Here is a 24,994-nt window from a genome sequence, read left to right as displayed (position 1 = left end):
GCATACGAAGGATCACTCGTTTCTCGGGGCAACCGAGAAACGACCTGTGACTTGGGACAAAGCTCTTGTTCACCTGCAACATCTACTCGATAGATACCTCAACACACACTGATCCGTCAGCTGTTGTGTTGGTCTGTGGCCTCATTTCATCTGCAACATTGTGATCTGGATATACAGCAGAAGATTTGCTCAATTAGCCGATGCCAGCTGGTCTGATGACGCTCCTGTCCCCAGGTGTGCTCCCTGGAGAAGGAGAACGGAGAGCAGGAGGCGGAGTGCCGGCGGCTGAGGAAGAAGCTGGACGGCCTGAGCAGCATGGCCTTCCAGCTGGAGGCGGCAGAGCAGGAAAGCCTCCAGCTGGAGCAGGAGAACCTGGAGCTGCGGCGCTCCGGGGCCAGGGCCGCCCAGCTGGAGGTGGAGAACCGGGAGCTGGAGAGCGAGCGTAGCCAGATGAAGCGCAGCCTGGAGATGCTCAAGGCTTCGTCCAAGAAGACTGAGAGGCTTGAGGTATGAACCATGTTGCCTGACAGAGAGGCTAGGTACTAACAGAGAGGCTAGGTACTAACAGAGAGGCTAGGTACTAACAGAGAGGATAGGTACTAACAGAGAGGCTAGGTACTAACAGAGAGGCAAGGTACTAACAGAGAGGCAAGGTACTAACAGAGAGGCTAGACACTAACAGAGAGGCTAGGCACTAACCATGTGGGTTGACAGAGGCTAGGTACTAAGAGAGAGGCTAGGCACTAACCATGTGGCTTGACAGAGAGGCTAGGTACTAACGGAGAGTCTAGGTATTAACATAAAGGCTAGGCCCTAACAGAGTAGTAGGTACTAACCATATGGATCTTCAGTGGATGACAGATGTGCGATGACTCAGCAGCATCATCTAGTTGTTGCCATTGCTGGTAGTCAGAGGAGCTTCGTGAACCACATCTCGCCAATTAGATGAATAACTCCTACAGCTAGTCATGGAAAAGATATGACCAGGATGTGGATGCCACTGATATCATCACAGCATCCACATTAATAATCAAACATAACCTCAGGTGCACACGTTCATGTATTTCCCCACCTTGGATGAATTATTAACTTATCTTAAAATGATGGTCAAATGGACTTGAAGGGTCAAATAACCCAAGAAATCACAGAGGGATGTTTCCACTACATTTTACATTGACATTTAGAGCATTCAGCATATGCTTTCATCCAAAGCGACTTACACAATTTCTGATCACTTACTGAGTTAAACTCTACGTACCAAGGAGGGCGTTGACCCCATCACAATGGCCTGAAGGAATATATTGAAAGCCACTGACTGAAACGACGTTCCAATGGGTTTTATTAAAGGTCCTGTTGTGATGCTTGGCTTAGACCTTGATAACCCATCATCTGTTCCAAGTGGTCTGAGTGGGGATAGCTGAGCTGTGTGTGTGCTGCTCCCCCAGGTGAGCTACCAGGGCCTGGACACAGAGAACCAGCGGCTTCAGAAGGCCATGGAGAACAGCAGCAAGAAGATCCAGCAGCTGGAGGCGGAGTTGCAGGAGGTGGAGACGGAGAACCAGACGCTGCAGCGCAGCCTAGAGGAGCTCAAGATCTCCAGCAAACGCCTGGAGCAGCTGGAGCAGGAGGTAGGCTGGTGGGGACAGTGGAGCAGGAGGTAGGCTGGTGGGGACAGTGGACCAGTTGATAGGCTGGTGGGGACAGTGGGGCAGCAGGTAGGCTGGTAGGGAAAGTGGAGCAGGAGGTAGGCTGGTGGGGACAGTGGGGCAGGAGGTAGGCTGGTGGGGACAGTGGAGCAGGAGGTAGGCTGGTAGGGAAAGTGGAGCAGGAGGTAGGCTGGGGGGACAGGGTGGATTTAACATATCAAAAGGGAGGATTATTGTACACAAATCATATATCATAGAAAAGGACGGGACACTTTGTGAAAATGTCCCTGAAGTTTTATGAGGTTATGTTGCAACATTGTTGGTTAAACACACTGTCCAATGAGAACGCTGCACAGCGACCATCCAAATGTTTGAAAGTTTTGTGTGTATTAATTATAAAAATAAAATGGGAAAAATGTTTGGATTATCCAGATTTGTCCCTCCACACGGTGATTTGAGCTGACTTTGAAATGGACATGCTTCTACTGCCTGTTTCAAGAACAAGAGTCTTGAGCAGGAGAGCTCCCAGCTGGAGAAGGACAAGAAACACCTTGAGAAGGAGATCAAGCGGCTCCGGCAGCAGGCGGAGATCCGAGACGGCAAGCTCGACGACAGCAGCCAAAGGTTGTCCTGCCTGGAGAAGGAGAACCGCTCCATGGGCAAGGAGATGATTTTCTTCAGGGATTCGTGTACGCGGGTCCGGGACCTTGAGAAGGAGAACAAGGAGCTGGTAAAGCAGTCGTCCATCGATAAGAGAACCCTGGTAACGCTCCGAGAGGTGAGGAGCCGCGCCCACCAGCCAGTGGGGGGGGGGAGCTGCTGGCTCGGTCCGCTGAACCCATTTGAGATCAAAAGGTTTTCCTTGATGCCGGGGGAGATTGTTGAGCTGATTCATTGGGCTCCTAGAAAGAGATAGACCACATTAATTATTGATGGCTATTATAGGTAAAATGCTGAATGCTTCTGCCTAATCAGATAATGATTACATTGTGTGTGTGTGTGTGTGTGTGTGTGTGTGTGTGTGTGTGTGTGTGTGTGTGTGTGACGTGTAGGAGCTGGTAAGCGAGAAGCTTCGGACTCAGCAGATGAATAACGATCTTGAGAAGCTGACTCATGAGCTGGAGAAGATTGGCCTGAACAAAGAGAGGCTCCTGCACGACGAGCAGAGCTCTGACGACAGGTGACTAACACACAGACGTTCACTGGCTAAACATGGTTCTTTGTGTCAATGATCTCGCCACTGATTTTCCGGTCAATTTAAAGGGGGTGCAATTGTCCGAGTATACATGGTGGTGGGAAAACCGATCCATTGGCCGAAGCATGTCATGCCCCGGTACGATAGGTGGCGCTGTATCTATTTCAACTAGTGGTAATAGAGCTACCGGCTGACCTCTTTACGTCACCAGCAACAACAAACTCAGGCAGCATTCGAGAAAGGTGTTTTCAGTAGACGGCTGTCAGTTCACTTCGGGTCCATGTCATTTCTACGACGCTTCATTGTTCCGACCTCTCGGCCGTATGCGGAGCCGCTCCTCCGGGAGTCTGCATACGGCAACAATCCCTTTGTCCTCAATGTCGCGGTTCAATCTGGCTTCAGAGAGTCAAGGCCAAAGCTCCCCCGATTCCTTCTCCACCATGGCCGAGATAACCCCCACTACGAGTCTTTAGTTGTAGTGGAAGTACCAGAGAGTAGGAGAATCCGACGCAGTCTTTAAGATTCATAATATCAGAGAATATCCCTGTCAGTTTGGCTGCGGCGCAATGAATGAATAAAGATCATAAACACATATAACATTTATTTTGACAGATGTGCCCAAAGTTACTCCTTCACAACCTCGTTAATGACCAACATTTAGAAATGTACTTTTAATTCAGCCTTGGGTGAATTCGAAGTAAGTAAACCCTTTCCTGCTGTCGGCTCCCAGACCATAGTCGAGGAGCACAGGGGAGACGTTCCCTCCAGGGCCAATGTTCTCTCGGGGGTAACACCCTTCACTTTTACCGGCAGTGGGTCTGCTTATAGGTCGGAATGAAGCAGGCACCGTTTCTTGACAGACTGGGTACTTTATTCTTAGTTTCACTAACTTTACAGTACACGTTTGCAGAGACACAACCAGACTCGTTCATTACTTCAGTGTTTTTCAACCACTGTGCCGCGGCACACTGCTGTGCCGTGAGAGATGGACAGGTGTGCCGTGAAAAATGATGCGAATTCACTTCATTGGTTATAAAAAATATATATTGGTCTACTCCGTGTAAGCCAGTCTGAGCCGAGTGTGCGTGGTCGCGCTGTTGGCGGTATGCAACGTAAATTCTCCCATATGCCTGTTGGTGGCGGTAGGCAGTGCAATTAATTGACAGATATGCAAACAATAAATTACAGATGAAGTGATTGATGTACACGCGAGTAACGCAACGCAAACATGGATAAACATTTGAAAAGAAAAGAACCCACTCCTGATCAAAGTGCCCCCATAACCAATCCAGTCGATGAGCCCACAACAAGTGGGGTTCAAAAGAAAGCAAAAACGGTAAATTCAAGGCTGTACAGTGACACGTATCTGTCATTTGGTTTTCCCTTTACTGGGGATCCTGTTGCACCATGTCCGTTGTGCGTAGTATGTGGGGAGAAGCTATCAAACAGTGCCATGGTCTCTAGCAAGCTTAAGCGACACCTGCAAACCAAACACCGATCCCTCCAAAATAAGCCTTCAGACTATTTTGTTAGTTTGCGTGACAGCACTGGGAAACAGGCAACTTTGATGAGGAAAGCCACAAAGGTGTCCGAGAAAGCCCTCCATGCTAGCTATTTAGTAGCTGAACTTGTGGCTAAAAAAAAAAAGCCACACACTGTGGGGGAAACATTAATATTACCAGCCTGCAAAGCCATTGTCAATGCCATTCTAGGCCCAAATACAGAGAAAGAAGTGGCTAAAGTCCCCCTCTCAGATAACACCATAGCGAGACGAATTTATGATATGTCTGTGGACATAGAGAGTGTGGTTTTGGAGAAGATACTTTGTATTGAGAAGTATGCTTTGCAACTGGATGAATCCACAGATATCAGTGGCAATGCGCAACTAATGGCCAACGTGCGCTTTGTGGATGGAGAGACTATCCGCGAGAATTTCCTTTTTTGCAAAGCAATGCCCGATAAAACCACAGGAGAGGAAATCTTTCGAACAAGGAGGACTTCAGTGGTTGAGTTGTGTAAGTGTGTGCACTGACGGAGCTGCAGCCATGGTCGGGCGCATCAAAGGCTTTGTGAGCAGAGTTCGAGAGAAGAACCCTAATGTTGTAGTCACGCATTGCTTTGTACATCGCAAGGCACTTGTTGCCAAAAGTGTGTTGGATAACGTTGTGAGCATGGTGAACTACATTAAAACTAGACCCCTGTAAAGCCGACTGCTTGCAATTTTGTGTGAGGAGATGGGAGCGGAGCATAAGGCCTTATTGCTCCATATGGAGGTCCGGTGGTTGTCCTGGGGAAAAGTTCTGGCCCGCGTATACGAATTGAGGGAGGGAAAATATTTTTGACTGAAGAGAAGAGGTTCGATGACGCAAAGCTGCTTGCAAGTGATGTGTGCGTGCATACATGGCAGAGACGTTTGCATATCTGAATGAACTCAATGCGCGAATGCAAGGTCGAGATGAAAACCTTCTTTGAAGTGTGGACAAAATAAACGGATCCCGTTCAAGGATCTCCCTGGCAATCTCTGGCGACAGCATTTGGAAAGCGGTGACACTCTCGAAATGTTCCCCCTCGCCCAAAAATGGCAAGAACACTTCAGCCTTGTGCGAATGGATCTAAAAACACCTGAAAACACTTGAAGAGAAAATATCCTTTTATTTTCCCTCAGCCAACACCAACTCATTTGACTGGGTCAGGGACCCATATAGGTCTGTGGTTAATAAAGACACAAATTTGACTTTGCAGGAGCAAGAAGCACTAATTGAACTGAAAGAAGATCGCACATTAAAACTGCTCCATGCAGACCTACAGCTGGATAGTTTTTGGTTGACTGCTGCCAAAGAATACTCTCATAATCTCAACATTGCTCCCTTTCTCCACAACATACCTCTGCAAGCTTGGCTTTTCAAGTCTAACTGCAATAAAGACTAAAAAAAGAGAGCGTCTGTGATCAATTGATGAGGACTTCCTCTTTCATCTTCTTTTCCCCTTCTTCTTACGCGTGTGCCTCGCATCAATTTCTGCCAGGATACCACGATTGTGTGCATCTAAACAGGCCCAGATTTCACCGAGTGAGTTTTAAGTCTCAATACAATACGTTTTTTTTTTTTACAATAAGTGTAAAGGCTACTGTATTTTATTTTATTTTTTTAAATAAATTTTGCTTTTGATAACTTGTAGGTGTGCCGTTGGATTTTTTCCTTGTCTAAAGTGTGCCATGGCACAAAAAAGGTTGAAAAACTGCATCACTTAATTTAACTTAATACGCTACCGCTCGCTCTCCTCGCTCATCCACTCACTCGCTGACGTCACTCACACACACACTGCCATTCTCGCGCACACACATACGCTACTCTCATAACAGAAGCGTAGTGTGTGCTGAATGCATGTTGATGATGATACACTTCTTATAGGGGGTAACTACATTGGCAAAACACCGACTTCCTCCATCTTCTGCGCCACCTTTTTAAATTAATCGGTGTCTCTCGTTTTCCGACGGCGGCAATAACACGACTACCGTATCCTTCTGCTTCCGGCTCACGGCCCCCGGAAAAGATCTCGAGCATGCGCAAAACACAAAATCCAAATCCAATTTGATTGACCGTATAAATGCATGCTTAATTCGACTAACAATCGAATAATCTAGGGTCTTAATTTGACTATGAGTAACCCGATTCGATTCGATTTTAGTCAGACTAAGGTGTATACATGCATTTTAATAATCCAATCATAGTCAGACTAACCCAATAATTAGATTTTCTTGTGTGTGTAGATGATGGTGTTATGATAAATGGGTGTGTCTTGTGTGCATCTAGTGCAATTCGTAAACAGTAGGCAACAGTCTTCCGGAGAAAGTTTAGTCATGTAATCAAAAGCAATGTGTATTAACATACCGCAGTTAAACTAAACATTGGATTGTTGCACTGACTGCTATTGAGATGAATGATCAATATGTATAACATATAACGATAATTATAGATCAATAAATGTAGTTTACCACTTTGGATGATCAATACATATAACATATAGTGATAATTATATAATAAATTTAGTTACCAATATGGATGCAGTAAAAAAACTGTGTAGAGAAAGGTATATCAGTTACCTCTGCCATGTTCTGCGTGTTCTGAATAAAATAATGTCACTTTTTTTGCAAAGAAGAAAATGCTCTGTGTGTGTACTGACAAATTTGGTCTCATGAATTGTGTTTACTTTATTGACGTGAGAAACAATCACAACCAATAATCTGGTTCAATGTAAAAGGACAACAATCCCCCAGACGGGTGCTTTCTGTTTTGTATTGCACTTTATATTACTAAAATCTCAAAGTGCTACAGAGAAGTAAAAATAAAATCTTTGAGAATAAAAGCATTAAAACAATTATTAAAAATGACCAATAAATGGTTAAAAGCAGAACCTATAAAAGAAAATGTAGAAAAATGCTTTTTTAAAAAGATACGTTTTTAGATTTGTTTAAAAACAGCTGAAGTCTGTGGGGCGCGTATGTGGTCAGGGAGGGTTTTCACCAACATCCCTTCACCTGCTGCTCTCAACCCAAAGATCAGACTTTATTTCCTCTATGTGTTTAAATTCTAAAGGACTTGTACTGGACAGCTTTGCTCAGTGTCCTTGTTTCAAAACTCATGGTTCACATAAATTTCAAACCAATTTGTAGTTTTCTGTTTAAACCGGATGTTCCTGTATGCTTTCCTATTAGGGCCTATCTGTGGCGGTGGGTCAATAGAGGGCGCTAGGGCGTCGCCCCTCTGTGAAATATTCACTTGAATCTATCTGCCAACTATTATCAATACGAAATAAATCAACAAAAATACATAGCGTTTATCCTCGTTTAATTGTGTGATATACTTGTCACTGCCCGCAACCATTTTAATGCGTCTGAACGTCAATGATTTGGGTTAGGCTAGTTATTGGTCATTCGAAATGAAGCCCTCCTCCAAGTCAGGGGCGCCGGCCACGTTTAAGTCAATGTAAGCTCGCTAACTGTTTGCTGTCTATCAAGCAGGGGCAGCTTTTCATTGGCGCCAGAAAATTCGCCCTCGGGTCGCACCAGTGTGCACCCCAGGCCAATGGTATCGCTTTTCTTTTTTGTTATCACCACATGATTGGACAATTCAGCGAATCAATCAAATTGGCTACCTCCCTCAGCAGCAATCGCGCAACACAACTACATGTAGAGAAGAGATAGATCGCTAACTAGCAGAGAGTTGCAAGCACTTTCCACCCTTTTCAGTGGAGGAATTGGGCTCCCCAAGCAATGTTATAGTTAAATGGAGCAAGTGAGTTACATATTAATTTAGTCTTTCGGCCTGTGGCATATAAACAAAATGAAGCAACTATCCCATATTTCTTACTGCATTTGAAGTAGACATTGAGACTCACAAAAAATGGATGCTATAGGACAGTGATCATGATTTGTCCCAATATCAGAATAACAACAATGGGTCAAATAGCAATGGCCATAAAGTAGGTCTGTATATGCAGTGTGAGCTTGTCCAGGCCCTGCAAGTCAGGATGTAGGCTATGAATCTGAATGAATAGTAGGTAAATAGGTAATGGCCATCCCCAAAATGCACCAGAATACAGGAAATCAAATCTATTAAATTAAAAAAGAATTATGTGGGGGGGGGGGGGTATGTATATGTGTGTATATATATATATATATATATATATATATATATATATATATATAAAATGACAAATATGACTTTGAACATGAACATTGCAATAATCAATGCAGCTTGCATTTTCTATGCTACAAAATTGTATGTCGCTTGCATTTCAACACATTGTGCAAAAAGTCTGGCTTGGAATTCAGCTCATTTAAAAACACTGCAATATGAGGAGGAAAAGTAAACAGAAATATAACAGTGCTACAATGAAATAATGGCTGTGTACCATGGAAGTGCAAACTTATTAAACAAACAGTAACAGTAGAAGTGCTTAATAACTGGTGGATGTAATATGACAGTCCCTCCAGAAAAACGTGATTATGCGATCGCATAATTCAACGCATAATCAGCCGAAGTCCGCATATTCATGCGGGGGCCGTCACATATATCTTAGCAGAGAGTTGAAAAATGTTGCGTTTACTTCACACAAGAGCAGCCATTTCCCCCTGTTGCCATGGAAACGTTATGAAGTAACGTTATGAAGTAACGTAATTGTCTTCGAAAAGCTGCACTTTCCGCAAGTTCCCGCATTTTTTCGCAAGTTCCCGCAATTTTTGCAAGTTCCCGCAATTTCATCGCATAAAATTGCATAAATATGCCGCATATTTCATCGCATTTTTTAAGAAAACGTGCCGCATAATCAAGGATTTTTGGCCGCAACAATCACCAAAAAACGCCGCATTTTTCTGGAGGGACTGATATGCAAGTTCTTGTGTAAGAACAGGAGCTGGTCGACATGCTCTGGTGTGAGTGAGCTCCGTTGGGCAGTCACAATATCCCCTGCAGTAGAGAAGACTCTTTCTGCAGAGACACTGGTTGCCGGAATACAGAAGTATCGCTTGCCCAACTTGGAAAGCAGGGGATACACCGCCTCATTCTTTCTCCACCAGCTGAGAGGGTCCTCAGAGAGAGGAATTGGTGGACCACCACGGAACTTTCTAACCTCCTTCTCAACTTATGCATAGGCAGAGATGGGGTGCTGAGCTGTGGCACCAGCAAAGGTATTCCCCAGTAGATTCTTCAACAAAGAGGATGAAGCTCGTCTCTTTGGAGGACAGGGGTTTTGCAAAGAGGGGGCAGCTCTTCTATTTGGAGTGGAGGAGCTTTGGTGCTGCTCCTCAGTGGTGTGGGTGTCCTCTATGTTGGGCTGGCTTTCCTTATCTTCCACTCTCACGTGTTGCTGTAGGTAAACACAATAAGAACAGATTACCACAGCGGCCATTTTCATATTTCCATATCATGTCAATATCTCCAATCCTAACCACATAAAGAAATAAAATAAAACCATACATTTATGAGGCTACCTATCTGTTCAATAATGTAATTTAATTGTTTGTTATGTTGTACAATTTTATAATTCCACAAAGGAAATGGTCAACCTTGAAAATCGTACAATGTTACAATAAAATAGCATTAGTTACCTCAAGTGATGCAGCCTCAGCAACAACTCTTCCAAATGTCTCCTCTATATCCTCCTCAGAAAGGAAAGGCATTCCCTTGAATCTCGGGTCTAGAGCAGAAGCTGAACGAAGTAGGCTCCTCTCTAGGTCAGAGTTGTACCTTTTGCTGAGGTCCGCATTGATGGTCTGCTTTATCTTGCGGGTAATTGATGATTCTGCAATGTTGCCCGTCATTTCCTGGCAGAGTTGAGCTTGCAGTGGGGCAATCAAACACACTGTGGGGCTGCTCTCCTCTGATATGAATGTAGTAGCATCTTTCAGTGCCTTTAGGACCTTAACTACATCCTCTGCCTTGGAGACATCTGTCTCAGTGAGAGTACAGAGATCAGCTTCTCCTTTCCTCACCTGGGGAGAGAGTAAAGCGGCGCAGATAGCCTGCTGCTGTTCCAAAAAACGATCCACCATCTCATACGCACTGTTCCACCTGGTGCTGACGTCTGTAATCAGTTTGTGACACGGCAGACCAAGTAGCTTCTGCTTCTCCTCCAGCTGGTACGCACCGACGGTGGAAAAATGTAACGATGCGTTTAATCCTCGCCAGGAGCTTAGACAGCGCAGGCAACTAAAGCGCTCACTGACAAGCCAGATTCAAGGTGTTGGCGTAACATCTCAAGTGCACAAATCCTCCAAGTTGGCCCACAACGACCATATTAGAAGCATTGTCTGTGACTAAAACTAAGTCGTTGTCATTCAGATGCCACTCATCTGCTACCTTCTTCAACAAGCAGGCCACATTTGCGCCCGTGTGACTCTCGTACTTTGCTCTTGTTTGGAGCACAAGTGACACTAGCTGCCACTCATCGTTGATGAAATGCGCAGTTACGGTAACGTAGGACACCGTGGCAATTGATGTCCATGCATCGCATGTTATAGCCACCCTTCCAGCGTTCTTCAAAGTATCCAAAACTTTGGATTTGGTTTCAGCGTAGAGTGTAGGGATTGCGCTATCTGTGAAGAATCGACGACAAGGTATCTTGAACTTCGGCTCCAGCGTATGCACCATCTCCCGAAAACCCTTGTTCTCCACGACAGAGTATGGTCTTAAATCCATTGCAATAAATTGTGCAATGGATTTTTTAATCCGTTTGGCCCTTTCCGAGTTTGGTGGCAGCTGTGCCACTGCCTGCTCAATTGTCCTCTGGCTGCCATCAGGACCGGGTCGCTTTTCTCCCAACTCCGAGTGGAATAGCAAAATGTGGTTTTGCAGATTTGTTGTATTGCCGAAGTATTTAATTCGACTTCTACACTCCTTATACATGGTGTAGGTCTGGTCCAACTTCCCATCTACCTCATAGAACCCAAAATGCTGCCATACGGGAGCTTTTAAAGAAGCCGGTGCAGGTCGTAAAGGTTTGCTGCTCTCAGCCATTTTGTCTCTACTTAAGGTTTATAAACAATTTGCAGTCTTGCACGTGTTTGGCGCGCATGCGCAGTCTATACGTGTGTGGCGCGTATAGACGAGAACCTGCATGCAGAAAGGAGTTTTCTGTAGCGCTCTGCAGCAGGCGAACAAAATGTTGCATAAGGTGAACAAATGTAAATTTTTAAATTCCGATTATTAACTTAACTGCATCGAGAGCGAATCGTTTTAGAGAGAATCGCGATGCATCGGAGAATCGATTTTTTTTTCCCACCCCTAGTATGTATATATGTATGTGTGTATATATACAGTATATGTGTGTGTATGTTAGGGGTGTAACGTTTCATGTATTCGTATTGAACCAAATCAGTACGTGCGTCACGGTTCGGTGCATGGATTTGCACAATCATGCACCGAATTAAATGGAAGTAATTTTAGATACGCAAGTTCTTCAGGGACAACTAAACTGCAGCCCTGATTGGCGCCTAGGTAGCCGTCCTCCGCCTTCTGGCTAGTGCTACAGTTTTTTGTCAGGTTGACCGTCGAGTGAGTGAGTCAGTTCTGCTGTTGGTGTTATGGCACATAACATGTCGGGTTCTCTGTTGTCTCTGGTATTTCCACAACGAGACTCGTAGTGGGGGTTATCTCAGCCATGGTTGAGAAGGAATTGGGGGAAAGGAACTTTGGCTTTGACTCCCCAAAGTACATGAACTGCGACATGAAGGAGGAAGGGATTGTTGCCCGCGATTGTCTCCCGCCGGAGCCCTGCTGCCTGCTTCCGAGGCACCACCGCAGCGAGGCACAACCGCCACAGGGCGGTGGTGCCTTGGTGCTGCTCGCTGCCCGCTGTCGAGGCGGTGGTGCCTCGGCAGCGGGCAGCGGCTTCGGCGGGAGACAATCATGGTCAACAGTCGAGGGCAACAATCCCTTTCTGCTCAATGTCGCGGTTCAGTCTACTTCAGATTGATGTGGAAGTGGAAGAACCAGAGACGTCGGAGAACCCGACGCAGTCGTTTGAGATTCATAATATCGTCTGGAAGCGCACACAATTTTTGGCCATGATAATATATAATATATGATATAGATATCTATGTATAATATGATATTATTTAGATATAGAGCTCCATGACTCAGTGTTCTAGAATATTTACAGAACATGGCAAAAAGCTGTGTGCGCCTCGCCATTGCGATACATGTTAGATTACACATTTCAGGCTGTTGCAGCTGTATATGTATATATATATATCAGTGGAGGCTTCTCCATTGAGGAGAGGGAGGAAGATCCTCCTTAACATTGTTGAGAATAAAAAAATGTAGATTGCCCAGAACTACTGTAATGAATTAATGCCCTTAAATATGACTTCTTTAATGCCTTTGAATATATAATGTTCGTTTCCCTGGGTAAAGGGACATTAGCACCCCCTATCGCCTATTGACAATTACTTCAGGGAGGAAGTAATCAGCCTCCATTGACTCCCATTCATTTCCCCGAAAGTACTGGCGGCCGGTGAACAACATGGGTTTCAATGGGAGAGAGGAGGAAAGTCCTCCTCTGAGTGGGTGTGACCTTAAGGCGTCTGATTCGCGCAAAAATCTATTTGCACTGCGCTATGAACCAATAAGCAGGATCCCTGGCTGGTGGGCAGTGTTGCCAGATTGGGCAGATTTTCCACCCAATTGGGCTACTTTTAACCACGTTAGCCTGTAAAAATTATCATTGGGCGGGAAATCTGCCCAATTCGGCAACTGTGTCGATAACAATCTGCCTGCATTGCCGCTCAGTCTAGACGCAAAGCAGGTGAAATCATCTGAAGGATAACGAGATTCTAACATTTTTGCAAATAAAGTGTACGATGGAAACAGAGGACATTGTTCATGTTTAATTGCACAAAACATTCCATTCATTGAGTTACAATATTAAGTTTGCGACCAAAGAAAAAGGACCACTTTGCAAAATCGAGATCACCAAAAGTAATGGCAACGTCAGTGTTGTGGGTGCTACATGGTTTGCTAGGTACTCATGGCTTACTGGTAGCATTACTAGCAATCGACTGTATTGCTGGCCCTGTTTGCTAATGAATAATGGCAAATCTCCAACGTGGGCTGTTCATGGTTTCACTGATGTGAAAAATCTTGATAGGGCAACCAAACGCCACGACAAGTGTCAAGTTCACATTGGTGCTGCTATGCGACTCTTGCTAGGCACCATGCCTATAGATCAGGTTGTTTGAAATAATGTTCTCATTGTTTTACTAGTTTGTTACTCTGACCGTTCTGTTTGATATTGTGGACAGGGTGTGGACAGGGTGAATGATTCAGAGCATGATGCATTTTAAATGACATCACTTTTGGTCTTGAGTCTTTTCTTAAAACAATTGTAACTGAAAATAAACATAGCTAAATTACAACCAATTACAATAACGTCATTGAGGGCAAAAATAGGCCCAGATTTTTTTATTTACTTTTACAAATCAAGAGTAGGCCTGATTTGACTAATGGGCTTTGCATCCTTTCCTTCTGCCCTTGTGGTCCATTTCAAAGACATGCTGCCCACAAGCTTTCAAATTACAGTGATGCCACTGGTGGCTTTGTATCAATTTTATTCACATAACTATCCCTCCCTACTATTTTGTAGTTCACCAAAACACCCTGAAACAACTTAAGTCTCACATTCTTATGCCACCATACACCAACAGTGCAAGCAGGCCAATGGCAACCAAGCGCACAGTCCTTCTTCCCTCACTTTAAAATCCACCAGCCGCCACTGATATACATATATATGTGTGTGTGTGTGTATATATATATATATATATCAGTGGAGGCTTCTCCAGTGAGGAGAGGGAGGAAGATCCTCCATAACATTGTTGCGAATAAAAAATGTATATTACCCAGACTACTGTAATGAATTAATGCCCTTAAATATGCCTTTGTATATGTAATGTTTGTTTCCCTGGGTAAAGGGACATTAGCACCCCCTATCGCCTATTGACAATTACTTCAGGGAGGACGTTCCTCCCTCAGCCTCCATTGACTCCCATTCATTTCCCCGAAAGTGTTGTCAGCCGGTGAATAATATGGGGTTCAATGGGAGAGAGGAGGAAAGTCCTCCTCTGAGTGAGATGGCTGGAGCCCTGGCTGCGCTATGAACCAATAAGCAGGATTCCTGGCTGTGGAGCAGCCTAGAGGGAGGGGTTATCCCCTCTAGTCTAGGCTACGAGAAGAACCAACGAACCAGCTCAGTCTTATGCTTTGTTTCCACCGAGCGGTGCACATTAGTTTGTTGCGGTACAGTGCGGCTCTGTTTGCTTAAATTTGCATTCCCGCCGAGCGGTGCAGTTCGGTGCGGCTCGGTTCGCTTATATTGGTGTTTCCACCGCCAAAAGTTGGGCATGGTCCCGAAATAAACGAGCTGAGCCTATATAGTTTTGGGTTACAAAGCCTTCTGAAAGGGTGGCAAAAACGTGGAGCTACACACGCCGTTATTCTGTAATCACTTAAAAAACATCCTGTTTGGTATGACTGATATCATTGCAACACAAACAGTGAGGTTGATTGACTTGATCTATAAATGAAGTCCCTCAATCTTAATTGGCTTAACACCATGACCAACATTCTGAAACATCCAAATGTGAAACATCCACACGTGCCTCTAATAATGTTAAGCTTACAGCCCATGTAAATAATTGTGAAATAATATTCTAGTTGTTCTTTTAATTGATTGTTACTCTGACCATTCTGTTTGATATTGTGGAAAGGATGTTAGTGAATGATTAAGAGCATGATGCATTTTAAATGGCATCACTTTTGGTCTTGTGACTTTTTTCTTAAAACAATTGCAGCTGCAAATAAACAGTCATAAACCAATAGCTTCAGTCATTGAGAGCAAAAATAGGCCCAATGATAGGCCCAGACTTTTTTATTTAGATTTACAAATCAAGAGTAGGCCTGATTTGACTAATTGACTTTGCATCCTTTCCTTCTGCCCTTGTAGTCCAAGGCATGCTGCCCACCAGATTTTAAAGTACAATGCTGCCACTGGTGGATTTGTATCAATTGTATTCACATAATTATCCCTCCCTGCTATTTTGTAGTTCACCAAAACACCCTGAAACATCTTGAGTCTCACGTACTTATGCCACCATACACCACTAACAGTGCAAGCAGGCCAATGGCAACCAAGCGTGCAGTCCTTCCTCCCTCACTTTAAAAACCACCAAACGCCACTGATATACGTATATATATATGTGTGTGTGTGTGTGTGTGTGTATAAGTGCTGTCAGTTTGACGCGCTATTAACGGCGTTCATTTTTTTATCGTGCGATTAATGCTCTTTTGGCTTGGCAAACGTTGTAGTTTTTTCACCTGCTGTCTAGCAACAACTAGTCACGTTAGAAAAACTACAACCCCATACCGGATCTAGCTACACCGGAAACAAAACAACAAGCACGGCGCACGAACTTGTTGGGGCAAGCAAGGATGAGGAGCGGGTGAATATCTCCTTAGAAGTGTCTGCGTGTTTGTGTGTCACTCTTTGCAAGCTTGCACGAGAGTTCAATGTTGTCATTAGCTGTTATGTCTTTTTGACCAATCGCAGTTCAAGGCCCACCTGGGCTGTACCACTTCGGAAGGGGCTGCTCAGTTACTCCCCTCTAGACAAAATCGACTTGGTTGCGACGTTTACAGTTTGTGAGTGAGTGTTTCGCCTGTTGAGTGAGTGAGAGGTTGCGGGCGCACAGCTCAGGCTGCCAGACGGCGCTGCAAGGAACTTTTATAAACGCAATATTGTTATCCCGCAGTAATCGGCACGACAGCCCCGAAACGTTAACGGCCCACCGGGAATTTTCCCGACTCTCTCACTACCACTCCACCACCGTGTGTGTGTGTGTGTGTGTGTGTGTGTGTGTGTGTGTGTGTGTGTAGGCGTTATTTCCCATCTTTACTGAGCAAGAGTTTTGTTCGAAAGTTCAGTGATTGAAACAAATAAAAGCCTGGGCTATTGGAAGTTTTACGGTAGGCCTACCACTGTCATGCACCTACCCGATGTCAAGTGGACCGGGTTGAATTCACTGCGGATCTCTCTTCTTATATCTATCTTTCCAAATATATTTTATTACTGTCCTTCTCAACACTCGCTGATCTCACTAAAAGGCTAGCAGCACGAAATCAAGTGTCACCTGTATATGTACGTGTGTGAATATATATGTACACACACACACACACACACACACACACACACACACACACACACACACACACACACACACACACACACACATACACACATACATACAACCTCCTAGTCAACCCACAGTATGATTACTCCCGTGCGTCCAGGTTCAGGCTGCTGGAGTCCAGGCTGGAGACGACTCTGAATTCCTCTCTGGAGATCAAGGAGGAGAAGATAGCTGCCCTGGAGGCCAGACTGCAGGAGTCTTCCAACCTCAACCAGCAGCTGCGACAGGAGCTGAAGACGGTGAGACACACACACACTAACACTTAACTTACACACACTTGTTCTGGCTGCAAGGCTGAATGGAGCCGAGCCAGTATAGTTTAGTGGACATGCACATTATTTAAGATGGATAGCCTGGATGGCCTGGGGCACCAGGTGGAAGAATGTCAGCAGTGCTGTTTCAAGATCCGGTGTGTACGGTTTTGTAGGACCTAGCGAGGGTTGCATATTGCAACCGACTGAATCCCATCCCCACCATTCCCACGGCTGTCGTGTTTTCTGTAAGGGGCCAGGAGGTACTTCCAGAAAGATGTCACTGTCTACAACAGCATTAAGTAGTGTGATAGAAAATCAATATGCTGTTTAGTTTTTGTAATTGAAGCTTTGTTTTCTTCAGGTTGCGTTACCTAGCACCCCATTTATTCACTAGTGTTATCTATTTCCCCTTTGTTGTTAACCATTTGCCTGGGGTGGACCAGTCACAAGGAAACAGTCCCACCTGATCTATACCGGAGCAAATCCTATGTGTCAAAATGTCCCTCACATGATAGATGTGAAACTGTTTTCGGGGCTCAGGAGACAGGGGAGACAGGTTCATTTTCTACAATTTTGTGTGCTTTTGAGAATTATCTCCTGTCCTCAATGCCAAATCTCATCTTATCACCAACTTCAGGTGAGGAGGTTCCTTGACAGAGTTATGAATTGTATTAAGTTATTTAGTCTGCAAATGTGTCAAGTAAAGGTCCTTTTTATTGATTGCGGTTGATCTTGTCCAGTTTCTGAATGGGACTGGACACTTAGGTCCCAAATTCTGCTTGGCTAAAAAGCAACACCTTTTGATGGCACCTAGGTTGATTTTGGGTATCTTTGTCATAGTCCCCATGAACAATGCACATGTTGCATGCCATGGCCGAGGTAAAAGCCATTTCTCACATTCTCTTATTTATTCCATAGTGGTAAACTACCATCATAGACCTATACTTATCACTATCTGTTATATGTATTGATCATCCATAGTGGTAAACTAGACCTATACTTATCACTATCTACCTTTAATGATTGCCCTCTACTAAGCAAGTTCTGATCGATTCAAATAGGGTTGTTCTGTAAAGATAGCCATGTCCTCTAAAAACTTAACCCCTATCTTTTAGTTCCTCCATCAGAGAACAGTGTGGTCAAAAATAATTGGCCAGCTCTGTCTGAGACTCTCTTCATTAAGGGCTTCCAAAGTTATTCATGCCAATACTCTCCGATGTACCTACGAATAAACTTATACTATACTAATACTAGTAACGCAGTCGAGGTCAGAGATGGCTGGCAGGAGGAGGACTGGATACTAGTACACTGCTTCTGTTCTGAGGTCTGAAGGCAGATGCATCGCAGCATATTGTGGGACGTTTCAGTAGAAAAACGGACGTGTTTATAAGCCTATCCCTGGTCATGGATTTGGGCTCTTTTGTTAGGATGTTCTCATATGTATAGACTTGTCCAATCAAAGCTTGATGGAGTTGGTAAACGGTGACACTGTCATTGCAAAAAGCAATAAACTCAAACATTGTTAACAATACTAAAAACTGGTGGTTCTGGTTAAATCAATTTTCATTGATTGAATTGTCTTTGTACTATTGTTGGACTCGTGATCTGGGTATGAATTCTCCTGATGTGAACTGGTCCAGGTGAAGAAGAACTACGAGGCCCTGCGCCAGCGGGAGGAGGAGGAGAGGATGACGGTGCAGAGCTCACCCCCCCGGGGAGCGGAGGAGGCACAGAGCGCCAGCAGGTGGGAGAAGGAGAGCCACGACGCCACCCGAGAGTTGCTTAAGGTCAAAGACCGCCTCATCGAGATCGAGAGGAACGTAAGTTCAAAGTGTACCACTCACCGTAAGTCACTTGTGAACCACCTAAAGGCTGTTATGCCCCTTTTCCACCGACAGTACCAGCTCGACTCGCCTCGACTCGGCCCGCCTTTTTTTGCATTTCCATCGCCAAAATCTTGTACCTGGTACCTTTTAGTCTCACCTCCGTTTAGGTTCCAAGAGAGCTGAACTGATACTTTTGTATGACGTAAACAGGCTGCTGGCCACTGATTTGCCAGAGTGATGCCACTGGCCGAATAACTGATGAGCGCGACTTCCAAGGCTGAAACCCGACACCCGGCATCTTTAAATATTAGCATCAGCGTTCAGTCAACAATAGTGATTGATTATTGAACGTGGCAGGATCAGCGCGCAAGAATACGCTGTGGACCGTGACAGAGGTGGAGACGCTCCTGTGCGTAACCCTGTCTGTTTATGTGTCGTTTGGTCGCGTATGTGTCGCAGTTTCGCGCATGCATGCTATGACTGGCCTCTGACTACCTGGGACCCGCCCATGTTGAAGAGGTACTTTCTAGATGGAATCATGAAGTGCCTGGAACCAAACCAAGTCATGCCACGCTAAGTCATGGCGAGTTCAGCTGGTACTGTCGCTAGAAAAGGGGCATTAGAGCAGCTACATACTAGGTTAAACCTTGTTCCACCTTAAGGCTATGAGGAATTACATGTTGGTCTCTAACGTGAAGCACCTATAAGCTGTCAGAGGAGCTACATGCTAGCCTCATCTCTTTGAGCTTCACAAACAAAGTGGTCATGGCTGCTCCTTGGAATGCACGCCTTCTATGAGGCTGTATTTGTGAGTCACTGCTGTGTGTACAATCTTTTGCAATGTGTTTCCAATGCTCAAGTTATCTGTTTGGTAATCCCCCTCTTTTGTTCCCAGAATGCGACACTGCAGGCTGAGAAGGCGGCGTTGAGGAGCCAGCTGAAGCAGTTGGACACCCAGAGCAGTAACCTTCAGGCTCAGATCGTTGCGGTGCAGAGGCAGACAGCCTCGCTACAGGAGAACAACACGGCGCTCCAGACACAGAACGCCAAGCTACAGGTAAGCTAGCAGCCGCTGCCTTCAGATGGCACCATAACACGCATTCCCTAAAGGCTAAAGGCTGCTACACACTGCCCCAACTGTTGGCCATCTGAAACATTTGGGGAGACTCAGACAAGTTCGGGAACAAATCTTCTCTGTTTATTCAACTGTGTGGGAGCTTTTGGGCCGCACGGACGGTGTCTGGTCCGATCAACATGCAAAGTCTGAGAGCGTTGGCGTCTGAGGCGTCTGGCCTCTGATTGGTTTTGTGCTGCTAGCAGACAACCCGCGAATCAGCGGGCTGTTTGTTAGGGGCGGACTAACGCCACAAGGCTAGTGCCTGCATCTTGCACAAGTGCAGAACGTACATGCTACTGTGTAGTTGGCATTAGTCTTTGCGGTGTCATTCATAGCAACTTTTCTGCTGAATGGGTCAGACGAGAGGCAACTGAGTGGTCGGATAAAGGCAGTTTGCCGTTGGTTTAAGTCTGGGTGGTGAGTAGGCCCCTTTACAGATAAGCCCGCAGCCTTCAGACAGCACCATGACACGCATTCCCTGACTCAAAAAAAAATCAGATTTTAATGTTCATATGAAAATAATGAAATTAGTCACTTAGGGGCACTGTAGCGAATAAGACAGGATTCTAACAGGTAATGTAGCTGCAGCTGCAGTTGATACAGGTTCACAAGATTACACATCTGAACTTTAAACTAGAAGAATAGGTCAGCTTCAAAATCAAAGCGTTGACCTGCTCCCTCCCATTGCAGGTGGAGAACTCCACCCTGGGCTCCCGGGGCGCGGCCCTCCTGGCCCAGAACTCCCAGCTGCAGGGGCAGCAGAGCAGCGTGGAGGGGGAGCGGGAGGGCGCACTGCGGGACAGGGAGGAGCTGCGCTGCGCCCACGAGCTACTGCTGCGGGACCACGACAAGCTGGCCGCGCTGCATGAGAGGCAGGCCGCCGAGTACGAGGCCCTGATCACCAAGCACGGGGCCCTGAAGGGCCACCACAAGGGCCTGGAGGCGCAGCACCGTGAGCTGGAGGACAGGTGTGTGTCAATTGTTTGTGTGTTTGTACATATGTAGCCGGCACACAGGCTCTATTTTTATTATTTTGCCGATGGTTTCATTCCCATCATATTTTGTGCATTATCTTATTCGTATTGTATTTATCTTTTCTTTTAAGGTACTTTTTTTTTGTTTCTAAAATACAGAAAATATCATATAAGCTCTGCAGGCTCTGTGTAGGGTATGAATAGCAGGTTGGTGGTGGAAATGGCGAAGCAATCCAATAGTGTTTCGGTTTTCTCTTTTTCATTTTCACAAATCACCAGAATGCAGGAAATGAAGGGTTCAGCGCTCAAACTTGTGCGGCAGACGATCACAATCAAACAATAGAAGCACAAAACTAGACTGAAGCACAGCGAGCACAAGCGCCGCCTTGTTCTTGTAGCGCAACCCACAAAAGAATAAGGACCATATTGTTTTAATGGAGTAAAGCTCAATGAGCAGGACTGTACCAGCGCTGTATTCATTCACTCTTTTCCTATAGGACTCAAGTCTGTTTTGGGCGTCAAGATCGTAAACATAATTGTGTGCAAACAGGCATTTGCTTCAGGCTTCAAACTACATTAAATGCCAAGACCTCCCAATTGACTTACAAAAATAATTAACCGTTTGAAATAAAATATGAACTGCTAGCATTTCCTAACTTAGCATTTGATATCTGACGTCAATCAGCTTTTGCCTTCTTGTTACCACCATGGATAGCGGTAAAGTGTGTGTGTGTGTGTGTGTGTGTGTGTGTGTGTGTGTAGGTATAAGCAGTATATGCAGCATAAGGGGGAGCTGGAGGAGCTGGAGAAGACTCTGAAGGATCAGCAGGAGAAGATGGCGTCGGAGAACCAGTCCCACCAGGACATGGCCAGCCAGTTCAAACTCCTCAAGGAGGAGAACGACAGGTAACCTGTCTTCAGTCAAACCCCTACTAAGGAAGGGAGGAAGCTAGGGTCATCTGTTTTGCTTGTTAAACTCATCAATACCATAGATTGATGTATAATGACTTTTGAGGTTTCTTGTGACAATACAAAAGAACAACGATACATGCTATTATTTATAGTATCTTGAAGGATTTGGCCGGTTTGTGATTTGAGTTTATGTTGAGTTGTAGATGCTGGTTCAACTCCCCTGCCCTTGCGCTGAGACGTTTTCGGAAATCGGGCAGTTGGCCATCATTGAGATCCATTATATCCCCAATGATTGTTTAGCAGCTCCTATAGCTGTCTCATTGTTTGGTTCAACCCAGGTGAGGGCAAACAAACTCCCCTGGCTCGGTGGCTTTCCCTTATAGTGCCTACATAGGAACTCAATCAACAGTTTTTGTGTATGTGATTACAAACCATTGCACATACTCACGGTCTGCAGAGCAGCATTTCAATAAGTCGTTGGTAAGTGTAGGAGGTTGCGGATTTTAAACAGATTTGAATGTAACATTGACATTCACTCCTTGACATTGACATTCACTCGGTTTTACTCTGTTGCAACCGGCAGAACAATAAAACCTCCACATTTAGAACTGCACTCCCCACCACTCATAACCATGGCATTACACATTCAAGAACTCTGACTGCAGGACTTGCTGTTACCTAACCTCTGAGCATGAGCAGTGGTGAATTCAAATGCAGTAAAAGAACACACCCTCTAACACTTTCCTCGTGGCCTATGAAATCTCGCTCTGCATTCAGAATCTCCCCGCTGCCTATCATGCAGCCCCTGTCTTCACGCTCAGTTGTTACTGCGCTCCTCGTCTCTCGTCTCTATTGAAGACAACTAATTAACCAGGGCAGTTTGTATGTGCGTACCTGGGTTGGACAGAACCCAGATACAGCTATGAGAGATGCTCATTTCCGGAAAGTGTCTACACTGCGTGAGTAGATTAGTTAAACAAATCATCTCTAATTTATATCTCGACATAGACAATTTCCAAATTACCAAGCTGGCCAAATCCTTTAAATTCAGTTTTTTATAATACTTAAAAAAAAAAACATTTTGTGTTTTAGAAAATAGAAAATAAAAAAAAAATAATAAAAGCATAGAAAATAATAAAAACCTCATCCAACACCACAAACAGTCCAAAAATGCGAGTCTTCAATCCCTGTTTCTGATTGACCCAGAATATAAATGTAGTGGATCAAATAAAGGCTACTCCCTTGCGATGTTTCCCCTCTGCAGGCTGAACACGACGTATCGCCAGCTGTTCAGAGAGAACGAGATGCTCACAATGGACCACAAGAGCACCAAGAGTCAGCTGAACAGCAGCAAGCTGGAGCACGCCCGCCTGGAGGCAGAGTTCTCCAGGCTCAGGGAGCAACATCAGCAGCTGGACATCAGCTCCACCAAGCTCACAAACCAGTGTGAGGTGAGGCTTCTCACCCCTCACCTCTTGCTGCTTTTCCCTTCTCTCCTCCTCTCCTTCTCTTCTTGTCTTCTTTCCTCTCCTTGTCTTCTCCTTTCCTATTCTGTCCTCTATTCTTCTCGTCTCATCTTCTTCCCCATCAGACATTGGTTTTGAATGTCTTTGCCACAGGCTTCTTCTATTTGTGGTTGTCTCTTTCGAAGGTCGCTGCTGTCTACCCGGTAGTTTTCTGGGTACCTCCTTGTCCTGAAACGTTTCCTGTGAATGCCAACTTCTGAGAGAGCTGTCCTCTCGATTACGGACTCTAATTATGAGTTATGAGATGCTCTTGAGCTTCACCCTCTCTGTGCTCACCAGGGTTTGAAGCGGGTGTGTGTGGTATAGATGTTGTATATTCATTCATGTTTTGGTGGGCCAGTTGTTGGGCCAGCTGAAGGAGAACCTGGAAGAGGAGAACCGCCATCTCTTGGACCAGATCCACACACTGATGCTGCAGAACCGCACCCTGCTGGAGCAGACCATGGAGAGCAAAGACCTCTTCCACGTGGAGCAGAGACAGTACATGTAACTATTGATAACTGATTTTATTGCATAGTGGAGGAAGTCTCCCTGCAAACTCATCAGTCTAGTGAAATGGAAGCAAAAGGGTTCAAAAAGATAATACTTGAGAACTGATTCCCCAATGGGAAACACTGTCAAACAAGGGCAGGACAGAAGATCACTGGGTACACATAAAATCAAACCTGGTATGATACAGAATATAAAACATTAAGGATGTTGACAAATGTACGCAGAAATGTTCTTTTTGTTTGAAGGAAATGTATTCTTAATAATTCGGGTAGGATTAGAAACAATCCTACTAGCACCCAATCCAACATTGTCATCCCTCCTTTTAACAGAGATAAACTAAACGAGCTGAGGAGGCAGAAGGAGAAGCTGGAGGAGAAGATCATGGATCAGTACAAGTTCTACGACCCCTCGCCCCCCCGCAGGTAACAGACTGCAACGCTATGAACAGGGGCCAACGCAAACCCCTCCAACACGCTGAGGAAGCCCCCAAAGACATCTCTTCTGAGCCTGAGTGTCCCCATAAAATGTTTGTTAAGTGGGCTCCTGTGGTGCTGCCCCTGACGAAGAGAGCCAGCGGACTGGAGCCAGCAGACTAGAGACAGCAGCCTGGAGCCGGATGCTGCATCAAATATTTATGACTGCAGAGCTTTTTGCTGCGATGGTTTACACCGCTGACTGGTTTCTCATCGTCATGGACAGGAACAGTTGTTTGGGGCTTGGCAGTAGAGCTGTAAATCCTTAGGTCCAATCCTCCCATCAACGTAAAAATCAGCTGCAAGCTGTGTTTATTTGTCTGTTGACATTTTACTTGCCGAAAAAATCATGTTGTTCTGTAATTTACGGAGGAGATCAGTGATCCTGCAGGAGCTCTCTGTACCTCGTAGATCATTCTCTATGCTCTCTAGCTCTGTCCAGTGTTTAGATATGGTCTGTGTACAATGTACTCTGTACCAGCGGAGATACTGAAAACTCTGTCCTCTCCCGGTAGGCGTGGCAACTGGATCACTCTGAAGATGCGCAAGCTGATCAAGCCCAAGAGCCAGCGCGAGCGCATGCGTACGCTGGCCCTGACGCCGTCGCGCTCTGAGTATGGCCCTGACGGCTTCCTGCCGCCCGACAGCCAGGACAGCTCGTCCATTGGCTCGGGCTCCAACTCCCTGGACGACACGCTGGCCCCGGCCCTGCACCGCCGCAACAGCAGTACGTAGCGCTGAGCAGGGACACGAGCCAACTGCTACCAGAAACAGAGGAGGCGCTAGTCAGGCAAATTATATCCCAGGGTGCCGGGCGTAGACCAGACTAGTGCAGATG

At 45.4% G+C, this 24,994-nt stretch overlaps 1 protein-coding gene across 4 annotated transcripts in view; it reads left to right on the top strand.

Moving 5' to 3' along the window:
* The window catches only part of ccdc88ab (coiled-coil domain containing 88Ab), a 127,003-nt gene that overhangs the window by 85,733 nt on the left and 16,276 nt on the right, over positions 1 to 24,994 (top strand). For all 4 annotated transcript variants that reach the window (XM_079730193.1, XM_079730192.1, XM_079730191.1 and 1 more), the window contains exons 17-29: positions 235 to 507; positions 1,446 to 1,628; positions 2,146 to 2,424; positions 2,699 to 2,826; positions 16,683 to 16,821; positions 18,477 to 18,656; positions 19,558 to 19,719; positions 20,470 to 20,747; positions 21,516 to 21,659; positions 22,930 to 23,116; positions 23,532 to 23,677; positions 24,013 to 24,105; positions 24,672 to 24,883. In XM_079730193.1, the coding sequence (XP_079586319.1) occupies positions 235 to 507; positions 1,446 to 1,628; positions 2,146 to 2,424; positions 2,699 to 2,826; positions 16,683 to 16,821; positions 18,477 to 18,656; positions 19,558 to 19,719; positions 20,470 to 20,747; positions 21,516 to 21,659; positions 22,930 to 23,116; positions 23,532 to 23,677; positions 24,013 to 24,105; positions 24,672 to 24,883 (2,404 nt within the window). The remainder of the gene's footprint in view (positions 1 to 234; positions 508 to 1,445; positions 1,629 to 2,145; positions 2,425 to 2,698; positions 2,827 to 16,682; positions 16,822 to 18,476; positions 18,657 to 19,557; positions 19,720 to 20,469; positions 20,748 to 21,515; positions 21,660 to 22,929; positions 23,117 to 23,531; positions 23,678 to 24,012; positions 24,106 to 24,671; positions 24,884 to 24,994) is intronic.

This window comes from Pollachius pollachius (assembly GCF_949987615.1).
Source record: "Pollachius pollachius genome assembly, chromosome: 2".
NCBI classification, from domain to species: Eukaryota; Metazoa; Chordata; class Actinopteri; order Gadiformes; family Gadidae; genus Pollachius; species Pollachius pollachius.
The sequence above is the reverse complement of the archived record's forward strand: the minus strand, read 5'-3'. Positions and strand labels throughout refer to the sequence as shown.